The sequence below is a fragment of the Choloepus didactylus genome, chromosome 4 (genome assembly GCF_015220235.1).
Source record: "Choloepus didactylus isolate mChoDid1 chromosome 4, mChoDid1.pri, whole genome shotgun sequence".
In the NCBI taxonomy this organism is placed as follows: Eukaryota; Metazoa; Chordata; class Mammalia; order Pilosa; family Megalonychidae; genus Choloepus; species Choloepus didactylus.
In genome coordinates, this window is record NC_051310.1 from 103,386,187 (window position 1) to 103,413,596 (window position 27,410).

The window sequence follows — 27,410 nt, forward strand, 5'->3', positions numbered from 1 at the left end:
AGCGGTGTCCTCATGGCGTGGTTTATTACGATTCCATCTCACAAGGCGGTGGGCAGGCGGCAGCGGTACATGAAATCCAAGCCCCTGACAGACGTCTGCCTCGGGCGCATGCAAACAGTGCAACATGGTGAAGCGCAAACACGGGGCGACCGAGGCGACACGGGACACGCAACACGGAACGGGGAACAAGGGTGGGATGGCAGGTCCCTAGAGAGGGGCCCGGTCCCCCCACCCTTGTGGGCGGGACGGGAAAAAAATAAGATTCGTACTTCTTGTAAAATGCCCATTTGCTGGGTACTTTCTTTTTCCTTATCTTGAAAAACCATAAAAAATAAAACACATGGAAAAAAAAATCTCAAAAAAGGAAAGAAATAAAACTCTTAAGAAGGTGAGAGACGGGCGGCTGGGAAGCATGACGTGGAAGGGCATCTGCCTCCCGCTCTCCGCCTCCTGCCTTTTTGGCCCCGGGCACGGGGCTCCCCAAGCCCCACAGGTGGGTCCGTGAGAGAACATGCCAGGCAAGGCCGAGTCCCCGGGGGCCAGAGGGTGCAGGCTGGGACGGCGGGGAGGCCCACCGGCCTGCTGGGGCTCAGTTCAGGTACGGCCCAGTGCGGGGGGGGGGGCCTGGGTCCACATCCGTGCGGGCTCAGTCCCCACAGGCCCACGATCCAGAAGGTCACAGGTGCAGATCGTGGGTTTTGATGTGCTCAAGCTGCTCGCGGAGCTGCCGGAAGGAGGGCCTCGTGGCGGCGTCCAGGTGCCAGCAGTTCTTCATGACCTCGTAGACCGCGGGCGGGCAGCCGTCGGGGGCGTCCATCTTGTAGCCTTTCTCCACCCGAGGGACGACGTCCTTCAGGGGCTGTGGGCAATGGGGGGGTTGAGCCGGCACAGCACCTGACCCCAGAAGGGATCCCTTCCAACAAATGGTGGAAGCTCCCGAGGGGAGGTCTGGGGCTTCGAGGCTTCCACCTGGGAAGGCCCAATGAGGCCCCGTAGCCCCACCAAGCCCACCCTGGCTCCACACCCCACCTCGCACTGGCCATGCCCCTGGCTCCAGAGTCCACACTCACAATTCTTGGATAAGGCACTCGCCCGAAGGAATAGATTTCCCAGAGAAGGATTCCAAAACTCCACACGTCAGACTTGGTGGAGAATTTCTGCCATGCAGAGTGGGAAAAGCAGCTGTCAGACTCTGGGAATCTGGGGGTGTGGGGTGAGCCTGGACCCCTGCCCACCATGCCTCAGGCCCTGGAGAGAGGCCTGCCTCACCTTCTCTCTCAGGGCCTCAGGGGCTGTCCATTTGACTGGCAGCTTGCCCGTGTCCTGGGTGCTGGAGGCCTCCTTGGTGAGGCCAAAGTCGCTGACCTTGGCCACATTGTCCTCAGACACCAGCACGTTGCGGGCAGCCAGGTCCCGATGCACGAAGTTGTTGCCCTCCAGGTATTCCATGGCCTCGCAGACGTCTCTGGGGGCAGGCCGGACATGTTCCCTGAGACGGAGACTCCCACAGCAGGGCAGGGCCCTGCCCCCGACCCCCAGGGGCTGCTTCACTCACAGTGAGAACTTGAGGAGGCAGTCTCCGCCCAGCACCGACCGTCCCCGTGAACGCAGGTAGTCCACCAGGCTGCCCTGGGGCAGGACAGACAGACCAACCAGACCCACAGGTCAGACTTGCCCTCTAGCCCGGGGCTGGGTAAATCTCCCACCCAACAGAGATGTGGGGAGAAAGAAGGAGTAGGGGAGGGGTCAGGACATCACCTCTGTGTGAAAGTCAGATTCTGCCTGCTGCCTGCTGGACACTGCTCAGCACTTTTTTTACATTATCTCACTTTAACTCTCACAAACCTCCAAGGTTAGCTTTGTGATTATCTCCATTTCACAGACGAGGAAACTGAGGCTTGGAGAAGTGCTGTGACTTGTCCCAGGTAACAGTCCATAAATAATGAGCCAGGATAGAGGCCGAGCCCTAGGTGACTCCAAAGCTCATGTGGAGGGAGGGGTTTGGAGGGAGTGGGGCCCAAGGGCATGGAGGGTGGATCTCGGGGCAGCTCCAGGAGGCGGCTGGATGGCAGGGCAGGCACCCACCTTGGCCATGTACTCAGTGACGATGTAGAGCCCACCTTTCTCCTCCACAACCACACCCAGGAGCTGGACCAAGTTGCTATGCCGGAGTTGCCTGGGGCAGGGCAGGGGTGGTCAGAGCCTGCCCAGCCTCCCCCTCAGCCCCTGCCCAGGTGACCTCCTCAGCCACCCCCACCCCAACTCACGTCATGACCGAGGCTTCGGCCAGAAAGGCCTGGGCAGTGGCATCATTCTTAATGCACTTGACAGCTACTTTGTTCCCTCGGTAATCGCCCAGCATCACGTCTGGGGAGGAGACAGTGTTGGGGGCTCTTCCCCTGCACTCCCCACAGTCCCTTGGTCACTGCCAGGGCTCCTAGGCCCTCCCCGCTCACCTCCAAACTCCCCCTTGCCGATGGTCTGCAGCAGCTTCAGGTCCTTCATGTTCAGCGCCCAGCCACCTATGGGGAGGGGCCGGGAGGGGTGTTGAAGCCGGGGCGGGGGTCACAGCTAGGGTGACAGAGGCAAAGTGAGTCCTATAATGTGTAGGGGGCTCTCCAGAGCTGACAGGATTGGGGGAGATTGATGGGCAAGTGAGGCCTGGGGTGGGGTGGCACTCACTTCGGGAGAATTCATCCTGAGCCGCCACCGTGCCCTCCATGACCTTTGGCTTGATGAGGCGAGTGCAGAGTCCATCTGCGTCGGAGGTGTAGTGCTGGGGAAGGGAGGGTAGACCCTCAGAGCCAGGCCCCATGGGACCCCTGCAACAGGGCAGCTCACCTGCACCACCCACATCTGACCACCAGAGGGAGACAGAGGCTGCTCTCACCCAGCCTGGAGATGACAGAGGGTGGGAGATGGGGCAAGAGCTCCCTATTTCCGGCAGGGCAGAGGTTAGGAAGGCCCCAGACTCTGACACGTGGCCCATCTGCCCAGCTGCTCCATACCCAGATGCTGGACAGACACTCCGTTGTTGCTACACTCTGGGTCTTGCCCCCGTCCTGGGGCAGAGGCATAGGCCTAGTGGCTGCCACCAGCCTCTAACCGGCCGTGCCCAGGGCCGTCCCCTGCCCAGGCCAAGCCAGGCAGCTGGTGGCATGGGTACACACGTGGGCATGTCATGTAGGTGCAGGAGCTTGGGGCACCTTGGCCATGAAGGTGTACAGCTCCTGAGGACATGTCCATATATAACATCTGTGGACAAGGTGGCCTTGTGAGTGGTGGAAGGAAGCTGGTTCTGAGATCCGATGGACTCGGATTCTAGTCCTGGCACCCCACTCTGTAGCGGTGTGACCTCAGGCAAGTCCTTTAACTACTCTGAATCTTCATTTCCTGGTCTACAAAGCGGGGACAATGCTAGTCTCCCTTCAGGTGGCACTGAGGGGTCAGAGAGCAAGCGGAGCCTACAGTAGGGGGTCCACTGAGCTGTGGGCTCGCAGAGGCTGCACAACATGCCCAAGGTTGCCCGCTGGAAGTGGAGGGACTTGGCTAGCACCCAGATCTGGGGTCCACATCCCTTTGGGGGCTCAGGAGTGTGGAGGGCAAGGCCTCACCTCCACCAGCTGCATGAGGTTCTCGAAGTACACCTCCTCGTCGATGCTGAGCTTGCTGGCGTGGTACATGATGCGGTAGTGCTCCACCTTGCCGTCGCAACTCACGCACAGCGTGTAGTCCCCAGGGTAGTTGGTGCTTTCCCGCACCAGGAACAGGCCTGTCTCTGGTGGGTACAGAAGCCGCTCTGCCTGCTCTCGTGTGATCTTGCCATGGAACCAGCTGGGGAGCAGCCAGGCCAGGTGTTATGGCCTGCGAGGATCCTGAACCCATGCCTTCTGCCACAGCCTCCTCCCCTTGCACTGCCTGGTCTCCACTTTCTGAAGCTCCTCCCCGTTTGGCTCCCTCCCCTGGCTCTGGCCACTCAGCCAGGCATTCGAGGCCCTCACCTTCCATTTCCCACCATAACACACATGTACCCCATCAGCCTTTGCATGTGCTGAGCCTTCCTCCTGGAGTGCCCTGCCTTCTTCAGCCCTCTTACCCTCATCTTCCTCCTATATGGGGTCCAGAGCCCAGGCCCATCCCCTCATTTTGGGAAGTGTTTGCAGGTGCACACCCATTCTACTCCCTTACTCTAGCCTCCCTGTTTTCCTCTAACTCTCTTCCCGGCTTCAGGGGCTTCCTTTCCTCCTTCCTCCCCAGGCTGGGAGCTCCCAGCCCCTCCTCAGCGGTACTCACGGCATGAGGCTGAGTTTGGTGCCTGCCTTCACGCCCTCCCGCTTCTGGACGTAGTTGGCTGGGATGATGCCCTCACGGCCCACCTTGTTTTTGGCTTTGTACCAGTTGGGGTCCTGGGGGAGAGGGGAGCCCAGACACACTTAGCCCCCACCCTCCCCTATAGGGAAACCCCCAGGGGTTAGAGGGCAGGGGTATTAGGAGTGTAAGGTCCCCAACTACCTTGGTGACGGCCACAATGGTGAGCACGTCTCCTTTGCAGAAGGGGAGGTCCTGCTCGGCGGTGCCGTGGAAGTTGTACTTGGCAATACATTCTGTACCGGATGGCCAGGCGGCCTGTGGGGCAGGGATGGTGGGCAGGGGCCGCCTCGGGCTCCTCTCCACCCTCCTGCCTGCCCACGTGCCCCTGAGGTCACAGCCTCCCAGCTGGTCGGCTCCCTCTGTGAGCCTGGGTGAGATGCCCTCCCCCTTGGGAATCTGCAGTTCCCGCATCTGGGACTCTCTCACCACCCCCAGTGCTGTGCGCCTGAGGGCCACTTTGTGGAAAGCCAGGTGGGACAGGGGTTGGCAAAGGGGTGTGTGGTTCACTCTGAGCCTGCGTTCTTCCTTCCCTGCTCTGCAGTGCCCTGGGGAGGTGGGAGATGCCCAACTGCCCCAGGCCCCCACCCCGCTGTACCTGTATTGCCGACATCTTCTCAGATCTGGCGTCCCCGTGTCACAGGAAGGTCGACCTGTCACTTGGTACCATTAGATCTGTGGGGATATGTGGGAAGACCAAGGAGGGAGAGTGAGGAGACAGGCCTCACCTAGTCACTGAGCTCTCACTCCTTCTCCACAAGAGGACAAACAGGCACCAAAGGCCTCCTGGAGCTGGGGCTGGGGGAAGGGCCTTCCTCTCCAGCCTCCACAGGCCGAGGGCCTGGCCAGCCCCAGGTCTTTCCCAAGAGCACTGGACGGGGTAGCAGGCAGGAGCAGGAGGGCCACCAACCCCAACCCTGAAAAGGGTTTCACAGGCCCAAAAGAACGGCCGACAGGGGTGAGGGAGGCTGGCAGGTCTCGTTGCGCCAGCATGCCTGTCCCATCAGCCCCAACTCCAATGCCAGTGGATTGCTGTGCGGGCAGGGAGCCCGAAGAGCTCTCCTGTGTGCCTGGGCCTCCCAGTTCCTTCCCCTGTGAAAGCCTGGGCAGCATCTCTAAAGCCGAATGTCCAGCAGCCCTACGACCCAGACTTCCCACTTCTGGGTCCACACCCAGGAGAAAACAGTGCATGTGTCCACCAAGACAGGCACAAGAACAAGCACAGCAGCACACCCCGTGCAATAAACCTCAAACTGGAAACTCCCAGATGCCCACTGAGAGGAAAATGTATCAGTTGTGGTACAATCACAGAGTGGAATACTACACAGCAGCAAACACAAATAAACGGGAGCTATGGAACAGTGATGAATTTCCAAATATGATGTTAGACCAAGAAGCCAGACACAGAGAGGACATACTGTGGTTCCATCGCATAAACCTGGCCAAACTCATCTATGCTGTCAGGATAGTGATGACCCCCGGCAGTGGGGAGTGACCAGAAGGGGCACGAAGGGACCCGTGGGTGCTGGTTATATGGATTTCCCGAGCCTGGTCACAGGGTGGGTTGATTTGGTGGTAATTCACCAGGCCGTACCCTTGTGATCAGTGTACTTTTTGGTGTGTATGGTCATTGCACTGAAGCGTACCTCAACCAACTCCCCACCTGGAGAACAACAAGCCACCCCTACCCTGCATGCACATACTTTGTGGCCCCAGCCCAGCGGTCCCTCCACCATCACCTCCCAAACACAGCCCAGAGCCCCCTTGTACTCATCTCAGGGCTACTGTCCCCTTTTTACAGATGAACAAATGGAGGCATAGACAAGATCAGTGACTTGTCCATGTCCCAGAATGTTAGAAGAGAAACTCCTTTGCATGCCTTGGTTTCAGGCTCCTGACAGTAAAGATGAGGTCTGGGGCCAGACTGAGACACACAGACAATAGCACCTATTCCAGGCCAGGTGGTGAAGGCATTTTAGTCCAAGTGCTACGGTAAGGGGAGAGCAAGGTCTGCGGAGCATAGGTGGGCTTCCTGGAGAAGGGAGCACAGGAGCTGAGCGCAAAGACTTAGGACTTTGAAAGGCAGAGGACAAGCTAGGAAGGCACCCTATGTTGGTATGGCAGCTGGAGCAAAGGGGTGGGCAGGAGACAGGCACGGCTGTGAGAAACTGGCCTGGCTGGAAGCCGGTGGGGAGGAAGACAGACTCTGACCCTCTGGGGCCACCTGCCATTCTGCTGTGGGAGACTGATTCAAGTGGGCCTGTCTCAGACCTTGCTGGGCACCGGGTGTGCTTATGGGGTACATCAGATGCCAACGGGAAGAACCAGGCTTTGATTCTGATGGGGAGGGGCCTGGGAGGTTTCAGCAGGGGGGCACGTGATCCAGGAGACCAGAAGGAGCCTGGCCAGAGCCCAGGAGACTGCTGACCACTCCCAGGTCTCACGCTGGTTCTAGAGTCAGGCAGACCTGGGCTCAAATGACTCCACCCTTGTGAGCCTCAGACCCTTCACCAGTTCACCAGAAAAGACAGGACAGAGGGCCACTGCAAGCAAGCTGTGTGTGTGTGTGTGTGTGGGGGGGGAGTGAATGACTGGCACTGGCCTGGTATGCACCTCCCACCTCTCCCTGGGCAGAGGGGCTTCCGTCTCCCAGAACACACAGCTCTTCTAGTCCCAAAGCCAGCCCATCAGCCTCTGCCGTCTGCAGGAGGAAGGGCCTATACACTTCCCCCACCCCAGCACACACAACCGAACCACTTTGGGGACCTCTCCCTGATGTTCTGTGGTAGCAGGCTATGGTGGCAGCTGTGAGCTCTTCTTACATTTTATAGAAGTGGAAACTGAGGCTCAGAAAGGTCCAACGACTCACCTTAAGTCACATAGCTAATTACGGGTGACAGCCCAGAGCTTGAACTGGGGTCCCATTGGGGTTGGCTGGGCTCCTAACCTTCAGGCCTTTCTGAATAGGGGCCCTGCAAGCTCTCCCCATCCCCTAGCCTTGCTGCCACTGCAGGAGCAGCGGAGGCTGCTGAGTTAGTCACCCCCCCAGCTGTCAGTTTGCAAACACTCCCTTCCCAGCCTGCAGCTGCTGCCTCCCCACTGACTCAATGATAATAATAAAATTAATAACAGTCCCTGTTTTCTGAGCACTTATTCTGTGCCAGACCCTGTCCTCGGCCACACTTATAGCTCATCAAATCCTCCCAACAACACTGAGAGGCTGAGAGAGGCTACTATCGTCCCCGTTTCACAGAGGGCCTTGAGCAAAGCCCACAGGCGAGTGAGCAGCCTGTCGAGCTCAGATGTGCCACATGCCTGAGTCATTGGCCCATCCTCCTCTGCCCCAGTGCCTCCCTGCCATCTGTGACCCCCACCATGCCCCAGGAGCTGGCAGGCTGGGACACTGGTCTAACTCAGTGGGAGGGGGAGAGAGAAGGACCCACAAGGGGCTCAGGGGGTAGGGGTGGGGGTGGGGTGTTGGTTCTCAGAGAAAGAGCAAGCCCAGAGGTGGACACAGAGCTTCCTCAAGGAGCTGGGTTTAGGACACCAAGGCTCTGGAAAGGAGAGGAGTTAATCTCAGATTCCCCATCTGTACACTGGGTTGGTGATGACCCTGAGCCCCCAGGGCTGCTCTGAGGCCTGGAGTTGCCACTCAGCACTGGGAACAATGCCTGTCTTGCCACAGAAACCCTGCAAATGGGAACTGCTGACCTTCTCTGACAATCCCTCCCTGGTGAGGTCACAAGCCCAGAATGGCTCAGCAGCCTGCCAGCTAGTGCCTAGGCTGGGATCCCCCATGAGGGTCTGGCTGGGCCACCCCTGGGATGTGAGCCCTATTCCCCTCCAGGTCCGCCTTGGAGGGGCTACTACAAACCTAGGCCTCCACTATCCTGCCTGGGTCAGGCACAGAGGGGGGACCTCCCAGGGGTTATATGAACCAGGGGCCAGTCCACTTTGTGGGTGCTGTGCAGGAACACTGGCTTGGGAGTCACACTCTGGGTCCTGCACCTGGCTCTGATGCCACCTTGCTGTGTGATCTGGGTAGTCACCTGAGCTCTCTGGGACTGGCTGGTTCTAAAGCTCCTCAGTCAGCCCTCACTTTCCACCTGCTGTCCCCAGGACAGCTGTGCCACCCACTTCCCGCCTGGCCTGCCTTCCCACCCCTTCCCCCTTCTCTACCCAAGGAACGTCCCAACCTTTGAGGCTCAGCTGAGGAATCTCTTCTACTGCACACATGTCTAAGAAAAATGGAGCAGGGCCGTTCCCGCAGTGCTTTGCACAGTGGCCAGAATGGGAATCAACTTGATGTCCATCAGTAGGGGACAGAGTAAATAAATGACCAGATAAACCTAACAGAGAACGCCTCCCTCCAGCCGTGACGGGGACAGAGTGGATCTCTAAGTGCTGGTACGGAACACTCTCCATGATATAGAAGAAAAAACAGCAAGAGACTCAGCTCAAGCCATTGGAAGAAAAGCTGGGGGAGAGGACAGTGGCATAGCTTCCAAGTATCACCCCACAGATTAGTTAGAAAGGAAAAGACACCTTCTCTGCAGGGAGGTTTAGCAGACACCTTAACCAAGACATCAAATTAAGCATCACCAGCCACAGGACCAGCAAATGCAGCATGCTTCCTGGCAGGACACACAGAGGAGGACAGGCAGCGTCTATGCGGTGTCCCTGCCAGAGCGGCAGGAAGTGATCAGACAAACCCAAAACAATTGGCCTGGATTCTTAAATCATTTGGGAACAATTGGAGGAATGGAAATAATGTTATAAAATTAATGTCAATTTCCTTAAGTGTGATCACGGTATTGTGTTTATGTAAAAGACACAAGCTCAAGAACTCAAGGGGTGAAAGACAGCTCTGCAACTAATACGCAACTAAGTCAGCAAAATAAAAAGCTGGGGAAAAAAAGCAAGGTGCAGAAGATCATCTGTGATACACTATCAATTGTGTTTTTAAAAGGGAGCATAAAATACATATTTAAATTCAAATATGCATAATTATCTTTGGAAAGACAGGAAACTGATAATGGAGGTGGGACAGGAAGGGGGGAGTAGGAATCAGAAATAAAAGGGAAACTTACTTTTCACTGCACAATTGCTATTTTGAGCTATTTGACTTTTAAAAAACCACCCCTGCCAGGAGCCTTCCTAGGTTCCCAGCTGCATTGGCTGCACTGGGTCTCTGCGGCCTCTCGCACATCCCTTTATTCCAGTAAGAACCTCACTAGCCCTAGTCTGTGGTCTAGGGCAGCTGGGAGCTCTGCGAGGGGAAAGCTGGGGCCTGACTCATGCCTGGGCCCAGAGTGGCTGCTCAGTAAATGAGTGCTGAATAAATGAATGAATGAATGAAAAGGGGAAGCCAGGCTAGCTGCACCATACGCAGGTCCCAGTTTGAAGTTCTTACAACTGATGGGACTATTTTTAACACAAAGCAACAGCAGCTGTCACCCCACCCCCGTAGGGATAGGGGACGGGGGTTTGGGATGTGGCAGGGCCAATGCTTCACTCTGACTTCCTGCCTGAAACCCTGCTCCCAGCAGCCTTTCTGCTGGGGTCCTGGGAACAGACTGGGCATTGTGCCCAAGTGCTGAGGTCAGTGGCTGTGGCCTCAGGCAGGCCTTTCTTGGGAGCCCAGGCTAGGGCTGTGGGAGGGGGTGTGTGCGGAGAACAGGGGTAGGAGGGAGCTCAGAAACTCCTAGGCTGCCCTTTCTCTGCCCCCGGGGCAGTGGGAGACCCCAAGCCAGGCACATGCTGAGGGCCAGGGTAGGTGAAGGGGCTCCTGCCCCCACTGCCAACCCTCCACTGCCTAATGAGGCATGGGAGCCTTCAGTGACTGTTTACGCCCAACTAAAAATACCCACTGAAAAGGGAAGTACACGAGAGACCTGGGGGAACTTTGGGGCTATGGCCCCCAGAGACAAAAGGCCGGACCACTGTGCCTTCTCATTCTTTGAACTGGTGTCTCAGGAACCTTCCTGGGTGCCCAGCCCCATGCTTGGTGCACTGGGGATGGGCAGGAGAAGGAAAGGGCCCGGAGAGCCTGTCCTTGGGTCTCTCCTCTAGGCCCAGGCTCTAGGAACCCCAACAAAATGCAGACCTGGCTCCTATCCTCCTGGCTACCAGATGCTCAATCATATCCTGGGGTGCTCAGTGCCACAACAGACTGAGGACAGACAGGGCAATCTGGGAAGGCTTCCAGGAAGACAGGGAGGGCGGTGGATCTGGAAGGATTTCAGGTGGAAGCAACTGGAAGGGCGGGGCTGGATCAGGCCAGGATTAAGATTCCAACCTGTGTTAATTAAGGCAGAAGAGGGCTCAAGGTGGAAGTCCAAGGAGGCTTTGAACACAGGCCCAGAAGTTCCCTACAGGTCTATAGTTCAGAACAGCTATAGGCAGAATCAAGTCTCAGATATGGGCATGGCCCTCCCCACCAAGGGGCAGGGCCCCTGAGGAGGGCGGGCTATGAACCAGTAGTTGGGCTGGTTTGGCAACAATGAAATTGGCCCCACCCGTGGTTAGGCAGCACCTTCCCTGGCAGAGGGAGCCCAGGCTGATGGCACGGTGACAACCCCGACCCCACACTGACCCCAGTGCCCCGCAGGTAGTCCCAGCACCCTAGGCACCCCCACTGCACAGATGTCTCAGGGTGGGGCAGCAGCAGAACTGGGTGTGAGACCCTCTAAGATGCCTAAGCCTCCCTGGGGGCAAGAAGGATGCCCACTTGGGCTCCTGTGTGTGCTGCCCCACCCTCAGCCGCCAGCCCTCAGCCCCTGTGTCCTAAGGTCAGGGGCCAGTTTAATGGCTGAAAAATGTTAAAAACCAAATATCAGCAACCTGCTGGCTTTTTTTATACCCCAATTGGCTCAGTGGGACCGGAAATCCCACATAGCGGTTTGGGAGAGTGGGGGCTGGGATCAGAGGAGGCTAACAGGGGAGCCTCCTCCCACAGCACCGCTGCAGCTTGAGGCTGCCACTCCTGGCCCAGAAAGGCTTCTAATTACTGCTCTGGAGCCTAATTACCTCCATGCGCTGGGCAGCAGGGACTCTGGGCCTCCCCAGGGCTTTCACCCAGGCCCCTACCCACCCCTCAATTCCCCCAGGTCCAGCTGTGGTCTAGGCTTCTTCATCTGCATACATTTCCATAAAGCCCCTCAGAACTGACCTCCAAGGAACCTGTAAACATCCTGGGGCGTCCCTAACCCTCACCCCCAAAATCCTCTTGCCAGGTTACAGATGGGGAGACTGAGGCCCAGAGACCCTTGAGCTCTCTAGAACTTTCACCCCAAATTCCTGGTCCTTCTACCTCAGAACTGGGACCGGTGAGCACACAGCTCAGAAGGGAAAGCCACGACAGACAGACTTGCTACCCACCAGAGGCAGGAGGAGGTTATGAAGCCCCTTCCCGCAGGATGGATGGTAAAAATGAAAGAAGAATGAGCGCCTGCTGACCAGTGTTAGTTACCTAATCCTCACAAAACAGTTCTTGTGAGGCGAGTACTGTTGATCCTTGTTTGAGAGAGGAGGAAATGGGCTCTGAGGAGGAAAACAACCCACCAGGGTCACCCAGCTTCCAAGAAGGAGTGAAGGGATTGGCACTCACCTCTGTCTGTACTTTGGTCAGGAGGAAAAACTTCCAACCCGTCCCTGGGCAGATGGGGGTGGGAGGGTTGGAGGCAGGGGCTGGGGCCGGAGCCGAGGGGAGGCCTGTGCAGAGTGGGCCCCCATGCCCCCTCCTCTGGGGAGCATAGGTCAACTCTGGGCTCACTGCTTGCTGGACTCCTCTACTAGTCAGCAGGGGGCCTCCCAGGTCTGGTTCTTCCTTCTCCCCTCCTGTCTCCCTGAGTATGGGCAGCACAGGCCACAGATGCACGGGGCTAGGTGAGGACCAGGTGCTTGGCTGGGTGGGGCCTGGCAGGCGGGGATCAGATGACACCCAGGCTTTCACTGGCCTGCAAGGCTTCCAACCTAGCTGGGGGTAGGACAGGCAGGGGAGCTTGTTCCTTTGACTCTGGGTCCAGACCACAGAAGGAGAGAGGGGGAGACAGGAGGGAAGCTGTGGTTGGAGGCCCAGCCCCGCTGGGGCGTACACAGCTAGCGTGTGATGAGAAGCTGCCCCTCCCCCCAGCACCTCAAAACCAGGAAGAGAAACCAAGCAGATAGAAAGGGCAGGCTGTGGGGCAGGGAGCCCTCCAGGCCTGGGGAGCCTGCCAATGGGAGCTGCTGCAGGTATGGCACAGACAGTTGCTGGACAAAACACTTTTCCCTCCGGGGCCTCAGTTTCCCCAAGGGAAAAATGGGATTTTCTACCTGGTCCTGGAGGTCTGCCCAACTGGTGTAGTCTGCAACCAGTGGGTGCTGCAGGCTATATCGTGCCCGATAAAAGAGCACCCACTTTGGCCTCTACCAGGGAGCAAGGGCTCACCCCCAAAGCCAGTCTCTCCCTGCCTGCTTCTCCCCTCAGCCACGCAGGGAGCACACTAGCTCTTCCTTCACCAGCTCTTTATTTTTAGGTCTGAATTTGACTTTAATCATTACTTAGCGGATTCTATTTCCAGCCCTCAGATGAAGGGACCCGGGGGGGGGGGGAGGGAATGAGGCAGTGCTCCCTGCCTGGCGTGGGGGGCAGCCTCCTCCACCCATCCTGTCCCACAACCAAGGCGGAGGGGGACTGAGAAACACTCAACTGGGCCAGCATCTTCAGGAGGACCCCACCCTGTGACCTCATCGCAGCCCAAGCTCTGGGACAGGAGGGCAGCTGCAATGCCAGCTTCCCAGGCACCAAGACCAGGAGGGAGGGAGACACTCCATGGCCAAATGTCTGGCAGCTCAGCTGAGGAGCCTCTACACTGAAGGGGCCACCTGGCGAGGGCCCCCTGCCTAGGTTAGTCCTGGGCCATCCCTAGGATCATCTGGGGCTACGGTCTCTTAGGCCCAGTTAGTGCCAAGCTGAGGCAGGTTTCCTCCCACTGCCCCTGGGGCAGCCCCACGGGGGGCCCTCTCAGTTACTCTGTTCTCCACAGATGGCAGAGAGAGAGGAAGCAAGGCACACCACAGCAGAACACACTCAGGTTAGACCTAGGGGACACCTGCCGAGGAGGAGGACGCTAACACACGAGAGTTCCCCGGTGACTTTGTGGGCTTTCTGTGTTCCCTTCTAACTCTCAGCTAGATAAGGCTGGCATGGCTGCCCCTGGGTTGGGGCTCAGAATGTCTGGTTTCCTTGCCCAGGTCTCAGTTTCCCCAAGGGCCTAAATAGGCCTCTGTTCCCACTAGGGAAACACTAGGTTGGCCTAGGAAGTAGCCAACTGGGAGGCAGGGGGCAGCCCGGCTTTCAGAGAAGAGGCCTGTGTCCACTCAGCGATGATGCTGGGAGACCGGAAGGGGGCTGGGTGGAGTCAGGCCCCGGAAACCAACCAGCAGCCCATCTTCCCGGGGCAGGTCAATCACATGGTGATAGAGAAAGGGGAAGGCAGGAGGTGGGGCAGGGCCCGGGCCCTAAGAGTCCAGGACCTCAGTTTCAGAGGGCCCGGGGCAGAGGCCACACTCAGACCTGCCCGGTAAGCAGTCAATCAACTCAGTCCAGGGTTCAGGTGACTCTACCACAGGTCAAGGCGGCCTGCAGGGGGCATTCTCTCAACACTACCCCCCACTTCCAGATGAGAAACAATGCACAAGCTCTGTAACAGGGTTTGGGTGAAGTTGCTCTGGCAGAGCTATCTGGAATATTCTGTAGCTTTTTAGGGGGAAAGTTATTTAGCCTGTGCAGAATGTGAGAAAATGCCTATGGCTCCAGTAGTCAATGAAAAAAGGTGACATGGCTCACGCACTCAAGTGACAACAGTGAGGAAGAAAAGAAAATCAGGAAAAGACTGGCAGGAAACTCCAAAATGCTAACAGTGACTGTGCCAGGTGAAGGAATAGTGGGTGATTTTTGTTTAATTTTCTGAATTTTCTATAGTGCTGTTTTGTTACTTTCAAAGTTAAGAAAATTAGTATACAAGTAGTTTTCTTCTACTGAGCTCAGATTTGCTTCCCTGGGGCCGGCTTGCCCCCTCCACTGGTCCTGGTGTCTGTGACAACCTCAAACTACGCCAGCATCTTCCACTGCGGGACAGTTTCTCAGATACACAGGAAGCAGGGCCAATAGTCTCACCCTACCTTCTCTTTCCCAGACCTAATAACACTGTTCTTTGGGAAGTGGGTGTCAAGCCTTTAAAATCCCCTCAAAAGATGGAGCCCAGAACTGGACCCAGGCCATCCCGCCCAATTAGGCCACCCTCCTTAATAAGCCACTTGGAAATTTTTCTGGACAGCCATGTCACACCTGTGCAAGTCTGGGGGAAGCTGAACTCTCCCCCCTCTCTGGCACTTTCTGTGGGACACTTCAAAGAGGCTCAACCTCTCTGGGCCTGGTGTCCTCTGCAGTGGTGCAAGAGAACATCTCTGGTCCTTCCTTGCCTTCGACTCGATGTATACAGAAGAAAAGCCACTTCTAAGAGGTAGGAAGGCACCAAGCTTATCAAATGAAAACTGCACACACACTAGACTGAAGGCAGACTCCCTTCTACAAAGGCCTTGGGACCCTGGGCCTCATCCTTATAGTCCATAGTTGGTTAAAAAAAAAAAGAAAAAGAAAAAATAGCACCTAATCATGTCAGGTCCTACCCCCAGGCTGGAGAGGAAGTTAGGGCTGGGTGGGGGATCCTCAGAAGCCCAGGACAGCTGGGTCCCCTCCACTGTGCATACGGGGCAACAGGAAAATCCCTAAAGAAGGGCAGGGGCCTCGAGCTAGACAAAAATGCCAGCAGCCCCAAGGAGGCCCAGACATGGCTCAGCACCCTCCAGGGACCACCCCCTCATGGGAGCAAGAGGAATCTGTCATACTTCCAACCTCATGCCTGCTGCCTTTGCCCTGTTCCTGCTGTGGACACAATGAGTAAACACTGGGATGCTCACGGTGACAGGGAGCTTGGAATAGGCCCTGTGGGTGTCCCCACTCTGACAATGCTCCATGCCAAGGTTGGAGGGGGCTGCCAGAGGTGTCAGGGCTCCCACCTTCCCAATCCTGATCCCACTCCTGTTCTGAGCTTCGCCATTCCTGTGCTGGCTGGGTGGGGGAGGTGGGAAGGGCGGGCGGGCTGTGACAGCTCAGAGCCTGGGTCCAGGACCCCAGAATCCTTGCCACACCACACAGGTTGACTTCACACCTCCTGCCAACAGGACCCAGCTTCAGGCACCAAGGGGAAATCCCACACAGTGCCGACACTGTCTGAGCCCAGACCCGGCAGAACTGGGGCCGGAAGCCCTCTTCCTCCTCTCCAGTCCTCTGTGGGGGAGCACGTGCTCACCTCACACCATCCTTCCTGGGCCAGGCTGGGGACCTTAGTCCTTGGTGGGTGACAGGGCCTTCCAGACTCCCCTCCACCCATGGCAGCCCAGCTCTATAGAGCTGGGGATGAGAGGACAGTGGCCTAACTCCGTGAAGGACAGTGACTTCCCCCTTTGAGCCTCAGTTCCTTGGTCTCTAAAATGGGTAGCAAAGTGAAGCTCCAAGGATCTGGTGGCTGGACACGCCCCTTCCTGACAGCTAGAGAGGGCCCTGCCAACCTGGGAGAATGGGCTCACCAAGCAGCCAGAAGGTGAGGGCATGGAGCTAATGTCCAGTGTCACCTGCATCCAGGACTGAGGCCCTGCCCAGTTTCCCCACCCAAGGGTCAGAGGTCCCTTGGTTTTGGCCTGGTCTTTTGGGAGACAGAGGGTCACCGGCTCAGTCCCAGGACCTGGGCCTTTGGCAGGGTTCAAGGGAGGTGGCTGGGGCCTGGGCTGCCAGGAGGTAGCAAGGCCTCGGTGGGGAGTGCGGGACGGGTCAGACCCAAGCAGACCCGGACACCAACAGGGAGGCCCTGGGCACAGAAGATCAAATTCCCATGTAGTCCAATCCATCCTCCAGGGCCCTGGCCCACGCTAGCCCTCTCCCTCCAGGCTGCAGCCACCACCCTCTATCCCCGACCCCCTAGTTCTACATGGGGGGGGGAACTCGGGGTGGCCTGCACCAAGGCTGTGTGGCTCGCAGGGCAGTGCCATTCCCGCGTGCTCTCCTCCCAGTCCGGTTCTGACAGGGACTCCCGGGAGAATTCGAAGCCGGGAAGGAGGGGATAAGGGAAATGGGGGATGGGAGTGGAAGCGACGGCGGCGGCGACAGAAGCGGGACGTGCGACCTCCACCGCCCTCCCTCCGGTGGACACTCAGACCCCACCTCCTCCCGGGCTGCCGGGCACTCACCTCTCTCCGGGCGCTGCGGTCCGAGCCACCTGGACGCGGGCGGCATCAGCGGCCTGCGGGACGGTCCACGCGGCCAGGGGGAGGGGGGCGCGGTACAAAGAGGTACGGGTACAGAGAGAGGGGAGGAGGGACGGCCAGACCCAGGCAGGGGGAGGGCTGCGCGGCCCGGGCCGGGGAGGGAAGAAAGACGGGGGACGGGGAGTGGGAGGGAGGAGGGGGGAGGAAACAAGGTAGCCGGCGCGGCCCCCGCAGAGTTTCGCTTCCGAACGCCGCTACCAAGGTTCGACTTCGGATGGTCGCGCCCGCTGCCGGGGGCCGCCCCGGACGCTCGATCCGGGGCCGCGGAAGCTCCCCGCGCTCCACGCCCCGGAGGCTCCGGCGGCCACGGGCTGGCTGGGGCAGGAGGGACGGCTGGCCGGGGGTCGGCCCCGACGGCGGCGAGGCCGGGCGGTCGCCCCGCTCGGACCCCACCCCGGCAGGACCCCCCGGGGCAGGGCGCGGGGTGGGGCGGGAGCGGGAGGGCGGAGGCGGTCTCGACGGCGGCGGCGGCGGCCAACCTCGGCTCGCCCGGGGCTCCGCTGGGAGGAAGCTCGCAGGCCTGGCCAGAGGAAGCGCGGCCCGGATCCTCCGCCCGCGGCAGCGCGCCTGCGCGAGGGGGCCTGCTCGGCGCGCGGCGGGGCGTGGGCCGGCGAGGCGGCGCCCCCTGCCGGGCGCCGGCGGCACTGCAGGGGGTGTGTCCGCGCCCACGCCCTGCCCCCACCTCCCTGTCTGTATTGGTGGCTTCTGAAGGTCCCCCTTAGAGGGCTGATCACCCCACTTGGACGCAAGCTCTGAGCCTTCTCTGAGCCCAGCTTTCCCAAAGTAAAAGTGATGGAGGCCAGACCTGGGTCCCTCTCTTCCGGTCTGTCTGTGGAGAGTGGGCCTTGCAGTGAGCATTCATTCATTCATTCACTCATTGCTTTGAAGGAGATCTCAGTCTCTTGGGGGAGACTGACAGGCTAAAAGAAAATCGCAAAGAAATAATTGATAAAAGCAGGGAGGTGATATACAAGGTCCACAGGGAGCGAAAGAAAAGGGAGGGCTAATGGGGAGACTTCACAGAGCTGGAACACCAGGCAGAGGGAACAGCATGGAGGAAGGCAGGGAGAGGTGAGACAGGAGGTAACTTCTGGGAACTATAAAGAGCTCAGAGTGGTTACAGCTTGGAGTGTGGGGAGGTGAGAGTGGTGAGATGAGGTTCTGGCAAGTGGCATGGGCAAGAGAGATCACAAAGAGCCTTGTGGGACTTCTTGGACTTTATTTTCAGCCTGGAGGCAATGAGGAAGTTGTTAGAAGCTGTGTGACCTTGGACCATTTACTTAACTTCTCTGTACTTCAGTTTCTGCATTTGTTAAAATGGGGAAAATCATAGGACCAGCTTCTTAAGATTTTGTGGGGAGGAAATGAGTTAATACATTTAAAGTGCTTAGTGTGCAGATGCTGGCACATGTTAAGTCCTCAATTAAGTATATATCACTGTGAATGAGGTGATCTGCTCTAAGCTACAGGACCACCAGACAGTGTGTGCTGGGGGTGGAGGTGAGACAGTGACGGAGGAACCAGAGATGCTGGTGTCAATGGGAGCAGTCCGGAAGGGTTAGGCTTTTGTGGGCAGAGAGGAGGGGAGGAGGGTGCATTCCCTGCTGGGGGACGTGAGGCATGCTGGCAAAGTCTTGGAATCCAAAATAAGCATAGAGGGGCCCAGGGAGTGAGAGGGACAGTGAGGGCCCTATGGGAGATAGTGCTGGGGAGACAGTGTGGCTGCAGATTGCAGAGGGCCTCGAATGCCTGGAGCAGGAGTTGGGTCTACCCCAACCCCCACCTTACCCCCACCCCTGGCCCCAGACAAACTACAGGTAACCCAATAAGCCCCTGGGTCAGCTTCCCAGCAAGGGGCCAGACCTTTGGGGGGGGGGGCAGTAGTAACATCTTTACCCTTTGGGGAGACATCCAGGAAGTCTAAGAAACAGCTGTGGTGTAATGGAAAAAAGCATGAGTTTTAGGTTCAAATCTCAAGGTTAACTCTCAGCTTGACCACTTAATAACTGTTAGTTACCTAAGGTCTCTGAGCTGTTTCCTTTTCTATAAATTCAGGCTCGGAGTACACTTCTCTCAAGAGAGGTGGTGCAGATTCAGCAAGATAACAGCCTGGGGGTGAGTGGGGAGAGGCACGTGGGGAGGGTGCTCAGTGAGGTTGGTTTCCCTTTCTTTCCTCTGGAGGTCAAGATGGAATGATAAGGTGGGGCCGGATGGGGGGTGCTGCCTCTCAACCCTCAGCTTCTCTGCAAAGTCTTCTGGAAGGGAGGGGTTGACATCTCCTTCCCTTCCCCTGCTGAATCTGCTGGCAGGATGAGAGAGAAGGGACTGGCAGGATTTGGGGAAAAATACCCCTATCCTCGAGGAGCTTTGTCACCATCCTATCTCTACCCCCTTCATATCCCCAAAACACTTGACTCTTTTCCCTGGGTGCGCCGTGGCCCAGACTGTGAACTTTGGAGTCAAATAGACCTGCATTTGAATCCTGCCTCCAACTCTCAACAGTGTTTGAAGCAAATTTTTCAATCTCTCTGCAGCCCAGGGACTGGAGCTAAAACCCTGAACAGATCAGTCTCAGGCTCCAGACCTATCCTCTAGGAGAAGTGCCAGACAAGTAACCTGCATGCTCATAGTTCATTCATTCAGCAAATCCTTACTGAGCACCTACTAAGTGCTAGGCCCTATTCTGGAGGCTCAAGATGAAGGAACGAATATTACCACCCTGATTCTCGCCCAAGGGGATAAATAAATAAACCAGAAATTAGACGCAGTGGTATGAAGAAAATGAGCACGTGATGGACTAGAGAGGATGGGGACAGGGCTCTCTTGGCTTTCAGATCCACGGAAGGGGGTGAAACCAGCCCTTGGGGAGTGGGGGAGGGTGTTCCAGGCCTAGGGCACCTGGAGGTTTTAGGCCCAGGCTGAAAGGGCCCTCTGGCCTGAGGACAGCAAGCAGCAGAGAGTGGCCTGCAAGGAAGCAGAAGCAGGGAGGGGCAGAAACAAGGGCCTGATGCTGGAGGGCCTTTGTGGACCTGGGATTTTATTACACGAGTTTGCATTTAATCCTGTAGAAGGATTTTAAGCAGGGGAGTGGCGTGATCTGAAGTGTGGTTTTAGAAGGTCTCTCTGGTTGGTGTGGGGGAGTAAGGGGGGTGGGGGCATGAGAATGAAGGTCACGAGGCCAGTGAGGAGGCCGGATACCGTTACCCTGGCCCAGGCCAGCTGGGCTCAGCAAGGGCTCTGGTGGAAGCAGAGGGAAAAGAGAAGTGGATGGACAAAGGAGAGGCAACTGACAGCTCTATGCAAAGTTGGGTGGCTCTCCAGAAGTCCAGAGCAAAAGCACTGTATGGCTGGACTGGGTCCGAGCCCCTGGAGAAGGGCAGGGCCCCTCCTCCCTCCACCCTGCTTCTTCCCCTCCCCCAGCCTCTCGGCCCCAAGATGACAGTTTAGAGAAGCTGGTGTGAAATAGTTTGAAACTCAGACCTTCTGGGCGGTCCCCTGGGGCAGAAAACAGGAAGCCAAGATTAAAGGCAGACTTTCTGCAAAGTCCCCTTCTATTTCCTGCAGAGCAGGTGCTGGAGCTGAGCTGCTAAGCTCTGCTGCGAGAGGGCTGGTCCATCTCTGCTCACTTTGCTGGTGGGTGGGACCCAGGGGAAACGGGGGGCCCCTCAGAGGCCACCCCTCCTGCTGGGGAGCTGTTCTTTGGCCTTGTCATCACCATCCTCACCAGGGAACTTTTGCCTGTTTCCTTGGGGAATCGAGCCCTCTCTACAATGAGACTGTGGAAAGTGGAAGAAGCTTCTCTGGGAAAGAGGTCCCAGCTTTGGGGTCATCCAGGCCTAGTGTGAATCCCACTTCCCTACTGAGAGTCTCACTGACCCACGGGGTGGGAATGAGGGATATGAGCAGTGGAAAGTGTCGCTTAAAGGGGAAGGTGGCCAGAGAAATCAGAGCAGTGTTGGGGCTGAGACCCCTGTGGAGAGGCAGAAATGGAGAAACAACAGCCACAGTGGGCACTGTCATCTCAACACCAGGGACCGCAGGCTGAATGGCTGAGCTGACGTCGCAGCCGCTGAAAGCTTGGGGAACCAGGGGGCCAGGACAGGCCTCCCCCCAGACCTCAGACCTCTTCCTCTTCCTGATCCATGGGAGAGCTGGCTCCAGTCCACACTATCAAGTTGAGAAGCTGAGCCTGCCTCATACAGGGGCAAAGCCTCAGCCTCCCAGATAACTCCTCTCGCTCTCCTTAAGGAGTCTGAACTCCCACCCTTAGGAAGTCCATGTGAACCTAGGGGGGTGTGACTTACTGAAAACCTATCTCCTCCAGCTGGATGAGTTTATGATAAGGAACAAGTATTGGCCTGGGAGACCCAACTTCTAGGGATAGACCTTGCTTCTGGCTTTAGACAAGCCCTCTGGGCGTCAGTTTTCCCATCTGTGTACTGAGGGGCTGGATTTGGTGATCTCTACAGTGTGACTCCTTGTGTCTAAGTGGAGCTCCCTGGGCAGCTGCAAGGAGGGGGGTTGGGAGGATGCGGGGCTGCCAACTACCTCTTTCTATCCCTTTCTATTCTCAGTTATTCCCACTTATTTCTATTGCCTCTGCAGTAGAAAGGCAGCATTTACTGAGCACCTTCTAAGTGCCGGGTACTTTATTATATGACTATTACTAATGATAATAGCTAATATTTATTGAGCACTTACTATGCTCAAGGACTTCATGTCAGACTAAGGTCTGTTCTCTCCACTGTTTGCTCCAAGGAGATGTCCTAGGAAATTAGTCTTTGTGCCATGGTGGTGGTAGCAATTCTAGTGGTGGTGGTGTGGTGGCCTTGTGGTTTTAGTGGTGTTAGCAATGGTTTTGACCCAACACAGAGGCCATCGGAAGCCGGAGGACCTCACTCAGGCTTGTGGCCTGGGGCAGCCCGCATACCAGACCTCCCTCACCTACCACAGGAGGTTAACTGGCTGATCCTCTTGACCTCGAAGGTGCTGGGCTCCCGTATTTGGTGTCTTCCTGGAGTGGGCAGGTCCAGAGCCAAGTCCAAGACACAAATTGGTTGGGATGCCAGAGATTCCTGCAAACTGTCTGAGTGTCTCCCCTTTGGCAGCTGTTTCTCAATCCCTTGGTCCTTCTCTTCTCAGAATGTTCTGTCTAGTAGAGACACAGATGTTAAAAAGATGATAAGAGTCCCCAGGCAGGATGTGCAGGTGTGAAGGAGAACAGAGCAAAGCAGAGGACTCCTTTTCACCTGGTCCCTCTCTTCTTGGAACGTTCTGTCTAGTAGGGACAGAGATGCTAAAAAGGTGATAAGAGTTTCAAGGCAGGATGTGCAGGTATGAAGGAGAATGGAGCAAAGCAGAGGACTCCTTTCCATCTGCGGTCTCAGCCCTGCAGGAGGAGAGATGCCTGGGAGCAGGCAGAGGCCCTGGGCAGCAGGGGCAGAGTCCTTGGAGCTGGAAGGGGTGGAGCTTTGGGAGAAGGACAAGCAGGCCAGGAAGGGCTGGGGAGCAGGGCCTGGGGAACAGAGCCTGTGGGGCCGCCAGAGTTTTGGACTTCATCCTTAGGACGGAGGGACTCCACTATTGATTTTTACCACAGCCTCCGCTGGTCATATTTGCATTTTAAAATGATCCCTCCAGATTCTGGGTGGAGAATTGATTGGGTTTATGTCCTCTAGTAAGGCTGTGCAGACCCCTTTCCATACCCTCAGGCTGGTTTATTTCCTTCTGCTCTGTTCCCTCCAGGGTCTACTTCTCATATCGTGATTTTTCCTGATCTGCTATTGGAGGTTGAAACCTGGCACTCAAACGTTGGTTGAATGAATGATGACATGAATTTCAATTAATAATGATAGTAATAATAAAAACAGGCAACACTGTTATAGGGCTAAAGATGTGCCAGGCACTGTTCTAAGGATTTTTTTCACATTGTGTCAATTTAATTCTCTCAATATATTCAGAGGGAGGTATCATTATTTCCATTTTGTAGGTAAGGAAACCAAAGAGAGATTTAATGAGGGAACTTAGTCACCAGATCCAGTGTAGTGGAAGAACAGAGGGTGCCATCCCATCTTTCTCACCCAAATTGTTCTAACAGCTTTGGGATCAGAGTCCTGGCCTCACACTGTCCAGATGCGTGACCTTAGGCAAAAGTCACTTTACCTTTCTGAGCCTCGATTTCTTCATCTCTGAAATGGGAATGAGAGGACCCACCTCACAGGGTATTTATGATGCTAAACTGAGATGATGCAATCGCCTTAGCACAGTGCTCTCACAGAAGGCAAACTTTCACTAACCGGCTGTTAGTTTAATATTTTTTCTCTGACTCCTGAAACAGGCTTTGCAGTCTAGGCTCACAGGCTCTCCCCTGCTGTCCTCTAAGCATTCAGTTGAGCTCCCCCAGGGTAGGGCCAGGGCTTTTGTCTGATCCTGAGCCTACAGTTTAACAATGACTGATGAAGTGAAAACCCTCGTCCGTGCAGTCACCAAATCCTGAAGGTATTTTACAACATTCCGTGTGCTCATTTTTGTCTTCATCGGCTCTGGCAGCAATCAGCGCCAGACTGGGCAGTGCTAGAACTACCCTAGTTCCCACCAGGGGTCCTGTGGTCCCAAAGCCTCTTGCAGGCTGGCATTTCCCCCTAGGCTGGCCAGAGACCTTCAGAGATCTTTGAGCTGGACCAACCTCTAGTCAGCAGTCTCTCAGGTTCTGGCCGGTGGGTTGCAAGCTGTTCTGGCTTTTTCATGGGGTCTTTTGGGAGAAAGCAATAAAAAGGGCCCTGGGTTCTCTGTGGCAAAGGCAGGAAACCTCGCTTAGAGGTGGGGGGCAGGTGAGGAGAAGGAACAGGAAGTTTTCCCAGCTTGGGCAGTGGAGGGAGAGTTACTGGGTGCTGGTGAACCTCAGGCCAGGCTTTTGCAAATCACATGCAAATCCTCATGTGCAGGTGCCATACCTGTGAATAAACCGGTGTGCCAAGACCTGTCTCTATCAGACATCAGGTGACCTCTAGGAAGTCACAGTTGGTGGAGTTGGGCAGGGAGGGGATCCTCCTCGGGCTGAAGGAGGTTCTGGAAGCCACCTCCTGTGAGACAAGGTGAGGCCTGGAGGGCCGAGTTTCACAGGGAAAATGCCCCTTCCCTTTGGTTGTTAGGCCCCTCTGAGTTTAGTTCTGGAGAGTGGGTGTCAGGGTGGTGTAAGCTCTCTGAGGACAGGGACTGGCTTCTCTGTCTCCCTAGTGAGCAGCACAGGGCCTAGAGGAGAACTTGTTTGTTGAATGAATAAGCAAGTGACTGAATTCTCTTTGGGGTCTCCTGCTGACCTGAACACTGTTACCTTTGCCACAGGTCTCAGGGCTCCCATTCCAGGGAGGAAGTCCTTGCCTACATCACTTTTGTCCTTTCCCACAGCCCACCTCCTCAGACCCCCTAAGCTAAACCTTTGGTCCCTAGGAGCACCCTCCTGACATAAAGGTTCATGTCACCTCTCCCTCTAGCCAGGGCCAGTCCTCCAAGACTTCTGCTCTCATCTGAGGCCCAGGCTTTGGATTCTGCTGCTTGTGGCCTCAGGTCCTCCAGTTCCACAGCTGAGCCCTCAGCACCCATCTCCCTGATGGGGCAAGTCAGAAGTTAGCTTGACAGCCTCAGCGGGAAGCCGGGCCCGCCTGAGCCTGGGAGCTCAGAACCCTCCTGCCTGGGCCCAGGTGCTTGGTATCAGCAGGGACCTAGCATTTGTTGAATGACCGAAGGAAGGATGTTGGCGTGACAAGACCAGCACTTGGGAGGAGCTGGTTGCTTCCCTGAGCTTGTGGTACAGAGGGAAATATGAGGCTTTGTAAGGGTTAATATATATATATGAATTTTCCCTGGTGCAAAAAGGGAAGAGACCTCCCCCTCTTCCCTCTTCCTAGATCATTCTTTACAAAACTTGATCTTGTAAATCCTTTCCTTGCCCCTCTGAGATGTTTGTAAATCTTTTTAAAAAGATAAATAAGCCTTTGCCAGCTTTACAACCCAGAAATATCACCTTCAAGGAAGTTAGCACCCTTAGCTCCCCATTGCCATGGGAGTTTAGCTTAGGCATCTGGCTCCAAGTTGTTACTATCTGCCTTTCATAGGGATATTGAGGCTTTTTTTTTTGAGGCAAACAAAGACCACCCCAATTACCAGATGAGCTATGTTTGACAAATGACGCTGTCAAGTCCTGTTCTTGAGGACTAGCTATCATTCATCTTGAGAACAGGTCTGTAACGGGTTGTTTCTGCTTGGCTATATAAAAGGTGAGCTTTCTTTCTGTCTCTGCAATCTCTTTAGCGGATTGCTTGTGATTCACATTATGGTTTAATGCTTATTCAATAATAAAATGGTTTTTCTTTCTCTTCTACCTTGTGGAGAGGTTTTCTGGGTTGGGAGAAGATTTTTTGTTTCTAATGTTATTTCCCCAACAGCTTCAAGTCAGCTCAGGTGAGGGCGTGTGATGTAGGTAAGCGGTGCCACGAACACCAGGGCCCCTTGGAGATGATTTTCCTTGGCAGCTGGGAGCTGAGAGGCCATCTCCTGTTCAAACCGTGTTGGAGGCCGCGTCTCAGCCGATCTTAGCATAGTCTCTCCTTGAAGCCTGGTGCCTGCCATTTCCCCAGCTTGGTTCTCCTTGGTGTTCTGTGGATTGTGTGAGCAGTAAATTTATTTTGTGCTTAAGTTAGCTAGACGTCGGTTTCTGTTGTTTGTGGCTTAGAACGCTGACTGGTGCCCCCCTGCCGCCCACCCCCAACGTGGCAGGCGGGAGGATGAGGTAAGGATGCGTGGGAAGTGGCAGTTTCACAGCGGCGATTAGACAAAGGCCATTATCTTCCCCTTGCACTCCCCGCGATTACTTGCCTCTTGCCCTTTTTTTGAATCAAATTAGGTCTCTGATGGCGCTGAGCTGTTGGTTTCGCCAGGTCTGAGGGGGAACAGCGCCTCCTGGCGGTCGGAGCGCAGACCTCAAGGGGAAGGGGAAGCCCCGAGGCTGGAGGCAGCGCAAAGTCACAAGGCTCTGGCCAGCAGCCCGGGCGCCACGTCCCGACAGCCGGCGCAGGTCTGCTCCGGCAAAGATTGGCTGGTCGGAGCCCAGGGAGGACACTGTCCCGGGCTGGACGAGGGCCGGAGCCATAGCTGACCCCCTCCGGCTACCAGTGGCAGGGCAGGATGGGGCTAGCTGGGGTGGATGTGGGCAGGGATCTGCCAGCTCTGGGAACCGAGGGCAGCTGGGAGGGGAGGAGATAAGGCCACTTCCGGAAAGTGTGGGCGTGTCGGTTACCCTTTCATCACTGAGAGGCAGAAACAGCCCCCAGGGTTCCCCTGGCTGGCTCGGGAAGGGACTTTCCAGATAGGCTGTGGGTAGGGGATGGTGGATCAGCCCCTGGCTGCCAGGACTCCACAGGGTACCCTACCTTGGGCTGCACCCTGATTTGGGCCACCCCCATGTTGGTTGACAGGGGCTTGGACTGGCCTCAGCATTGCTGCCACCCCATGCATTTTCCTGAAGAAGAAGAGCAGGGTGAGGATGGGAAGACAGGCACCTTTTGTTGAACACCTACTGTGCACTGGGTGTTGATACATTTGCTCTCATTTGATCCTTACCCTCCAAGGAAAACAGGCTCACAGAGGGTGATTTGCCCCGCATCTCTCAGCAGAACTACCCAAGGCCTGGGTTTTTCCTGCCCCATGAGAAGTCGCCTGCACCACAGCTCCACAACTATCGGGCCCTGGGTGCTGGGTTTGACTAGTAGAGAAGGGGCTGCCAGCTCAGTGAAATGTTCACACCCTGCCTGCCACGCCTCCATTTAGGTGTGCAGGTGGGTTTGATAGAGGGCAATTTCCTTGCAGAAAAAGCCAGGACAGGAGGGTTTGGGGGCGGGCGGTATGGACCCTGCCATGGCAGCAGATAAAGGTACAAGTGGAGGGAGGGCTGGGAAGAAGGACATGAGAGGGGTGGTCACACTTCTGGCTTCACAGTCTGCCCTGAGCCTTCTCAACAGGCTTGGACCCAGACCCTTTGAGGAGCTGCATGGGGGCAGTGGTGCCAGGTTGCGGTGTCAAGCATTGGTGCAGGGACCTCAACAAGCCTGAGATCAAATCTCAACTCTGCAAATGACTGTGTCGTGCTTGGTAAGTGACTTCATCCTCAGGGTCCCCATGTGCCTGTGGGGGTGAGCACATTTTCCCCACGTGAGACTAAGTGGGGGCAGAGCACCAGGAGGGACCTAGCATAGAGCAAGTGCTCTGGAAACAGGAAATTAAGGGGCCAGCAGGACTCCAGACATCTCTGAGATTCTGGGATTTAGTTCCTTTGACTACAAGATCCCTGAGAAGAGGTCAGTGTGTGGGGGGTATGTCACTCCCTCCTCTGTACCTGTCAATGCACCTGTAACCCTGGATGACTCACTTCTTGCTCCTGCTAAGTGACTGGTCTGGGAGCCCCAGCACAGAAAAGATGATGGGTCAGCCTTGGGGGCAGTAAGCTCCCCGTCCTGGAAGTATGAGAACAGAATTTGCAGTCCTGGCATGGAGTTGGACATGGAATTTCTCCTTCAGATGGGTGTATGAAGACTAGGACAGAAAAGGATAGGCGGTGAGGATGGGGGAATGGCACAATCTCCGGCCATTTTTAGTGGCTTCTCCAGAATTTCTGTAAA

The 27,410-nt window shown here is 56.2% G+C and overlaps 1 protein-coding gene across 2 annotated transcripts; it reads right to left on the minus strand.

The window, feature by feature from the left end:
- On the minus strand, positions 1-16,828 carry CSK (C-terminal Src kinase). Of its 2 annotated transcripts, none has more exons than XM_037833405.1 (13): positions 16,660-16,828; positions 4,967-5,043; positions 4,513-4,626; positions 4,294-4,406; positions 3,615-3,834; positions 2,683-2,776; positions 2,457-2,522; positions 2,268-2,367; positions 2,086-2,176; positions 1,556-1,629; positions 1,270-1,465; positions 1,071-1,157; positions 1-859 (listed from the first exon to the last, which is right to left on the minus strand). In XM_037833405.1, exons 2-13 carry the CDS (start codon positions 4,979-4,981, stop codon positions 677-679), a joined length of 1,353 nt encoding a protein of 450 aa, XP_037689333.1. In that variant the 5' UTR covers positions 4,982-5,043; positions 16,660-16,828; the 3' UTR covers positions 1-676. The 2 variants fall into 2 exon arrangements, with proteins under 2 accessions (XP_037689333.1, XP_037689334.1); XM_037833406.1 differs by lacking the exon at positions 16,660-16,828 and adding an exon at positions 11,978-12,253.
- Between the last annotated feature and the right edge of the window lie 10,582 nt (positions 16,829-27,410).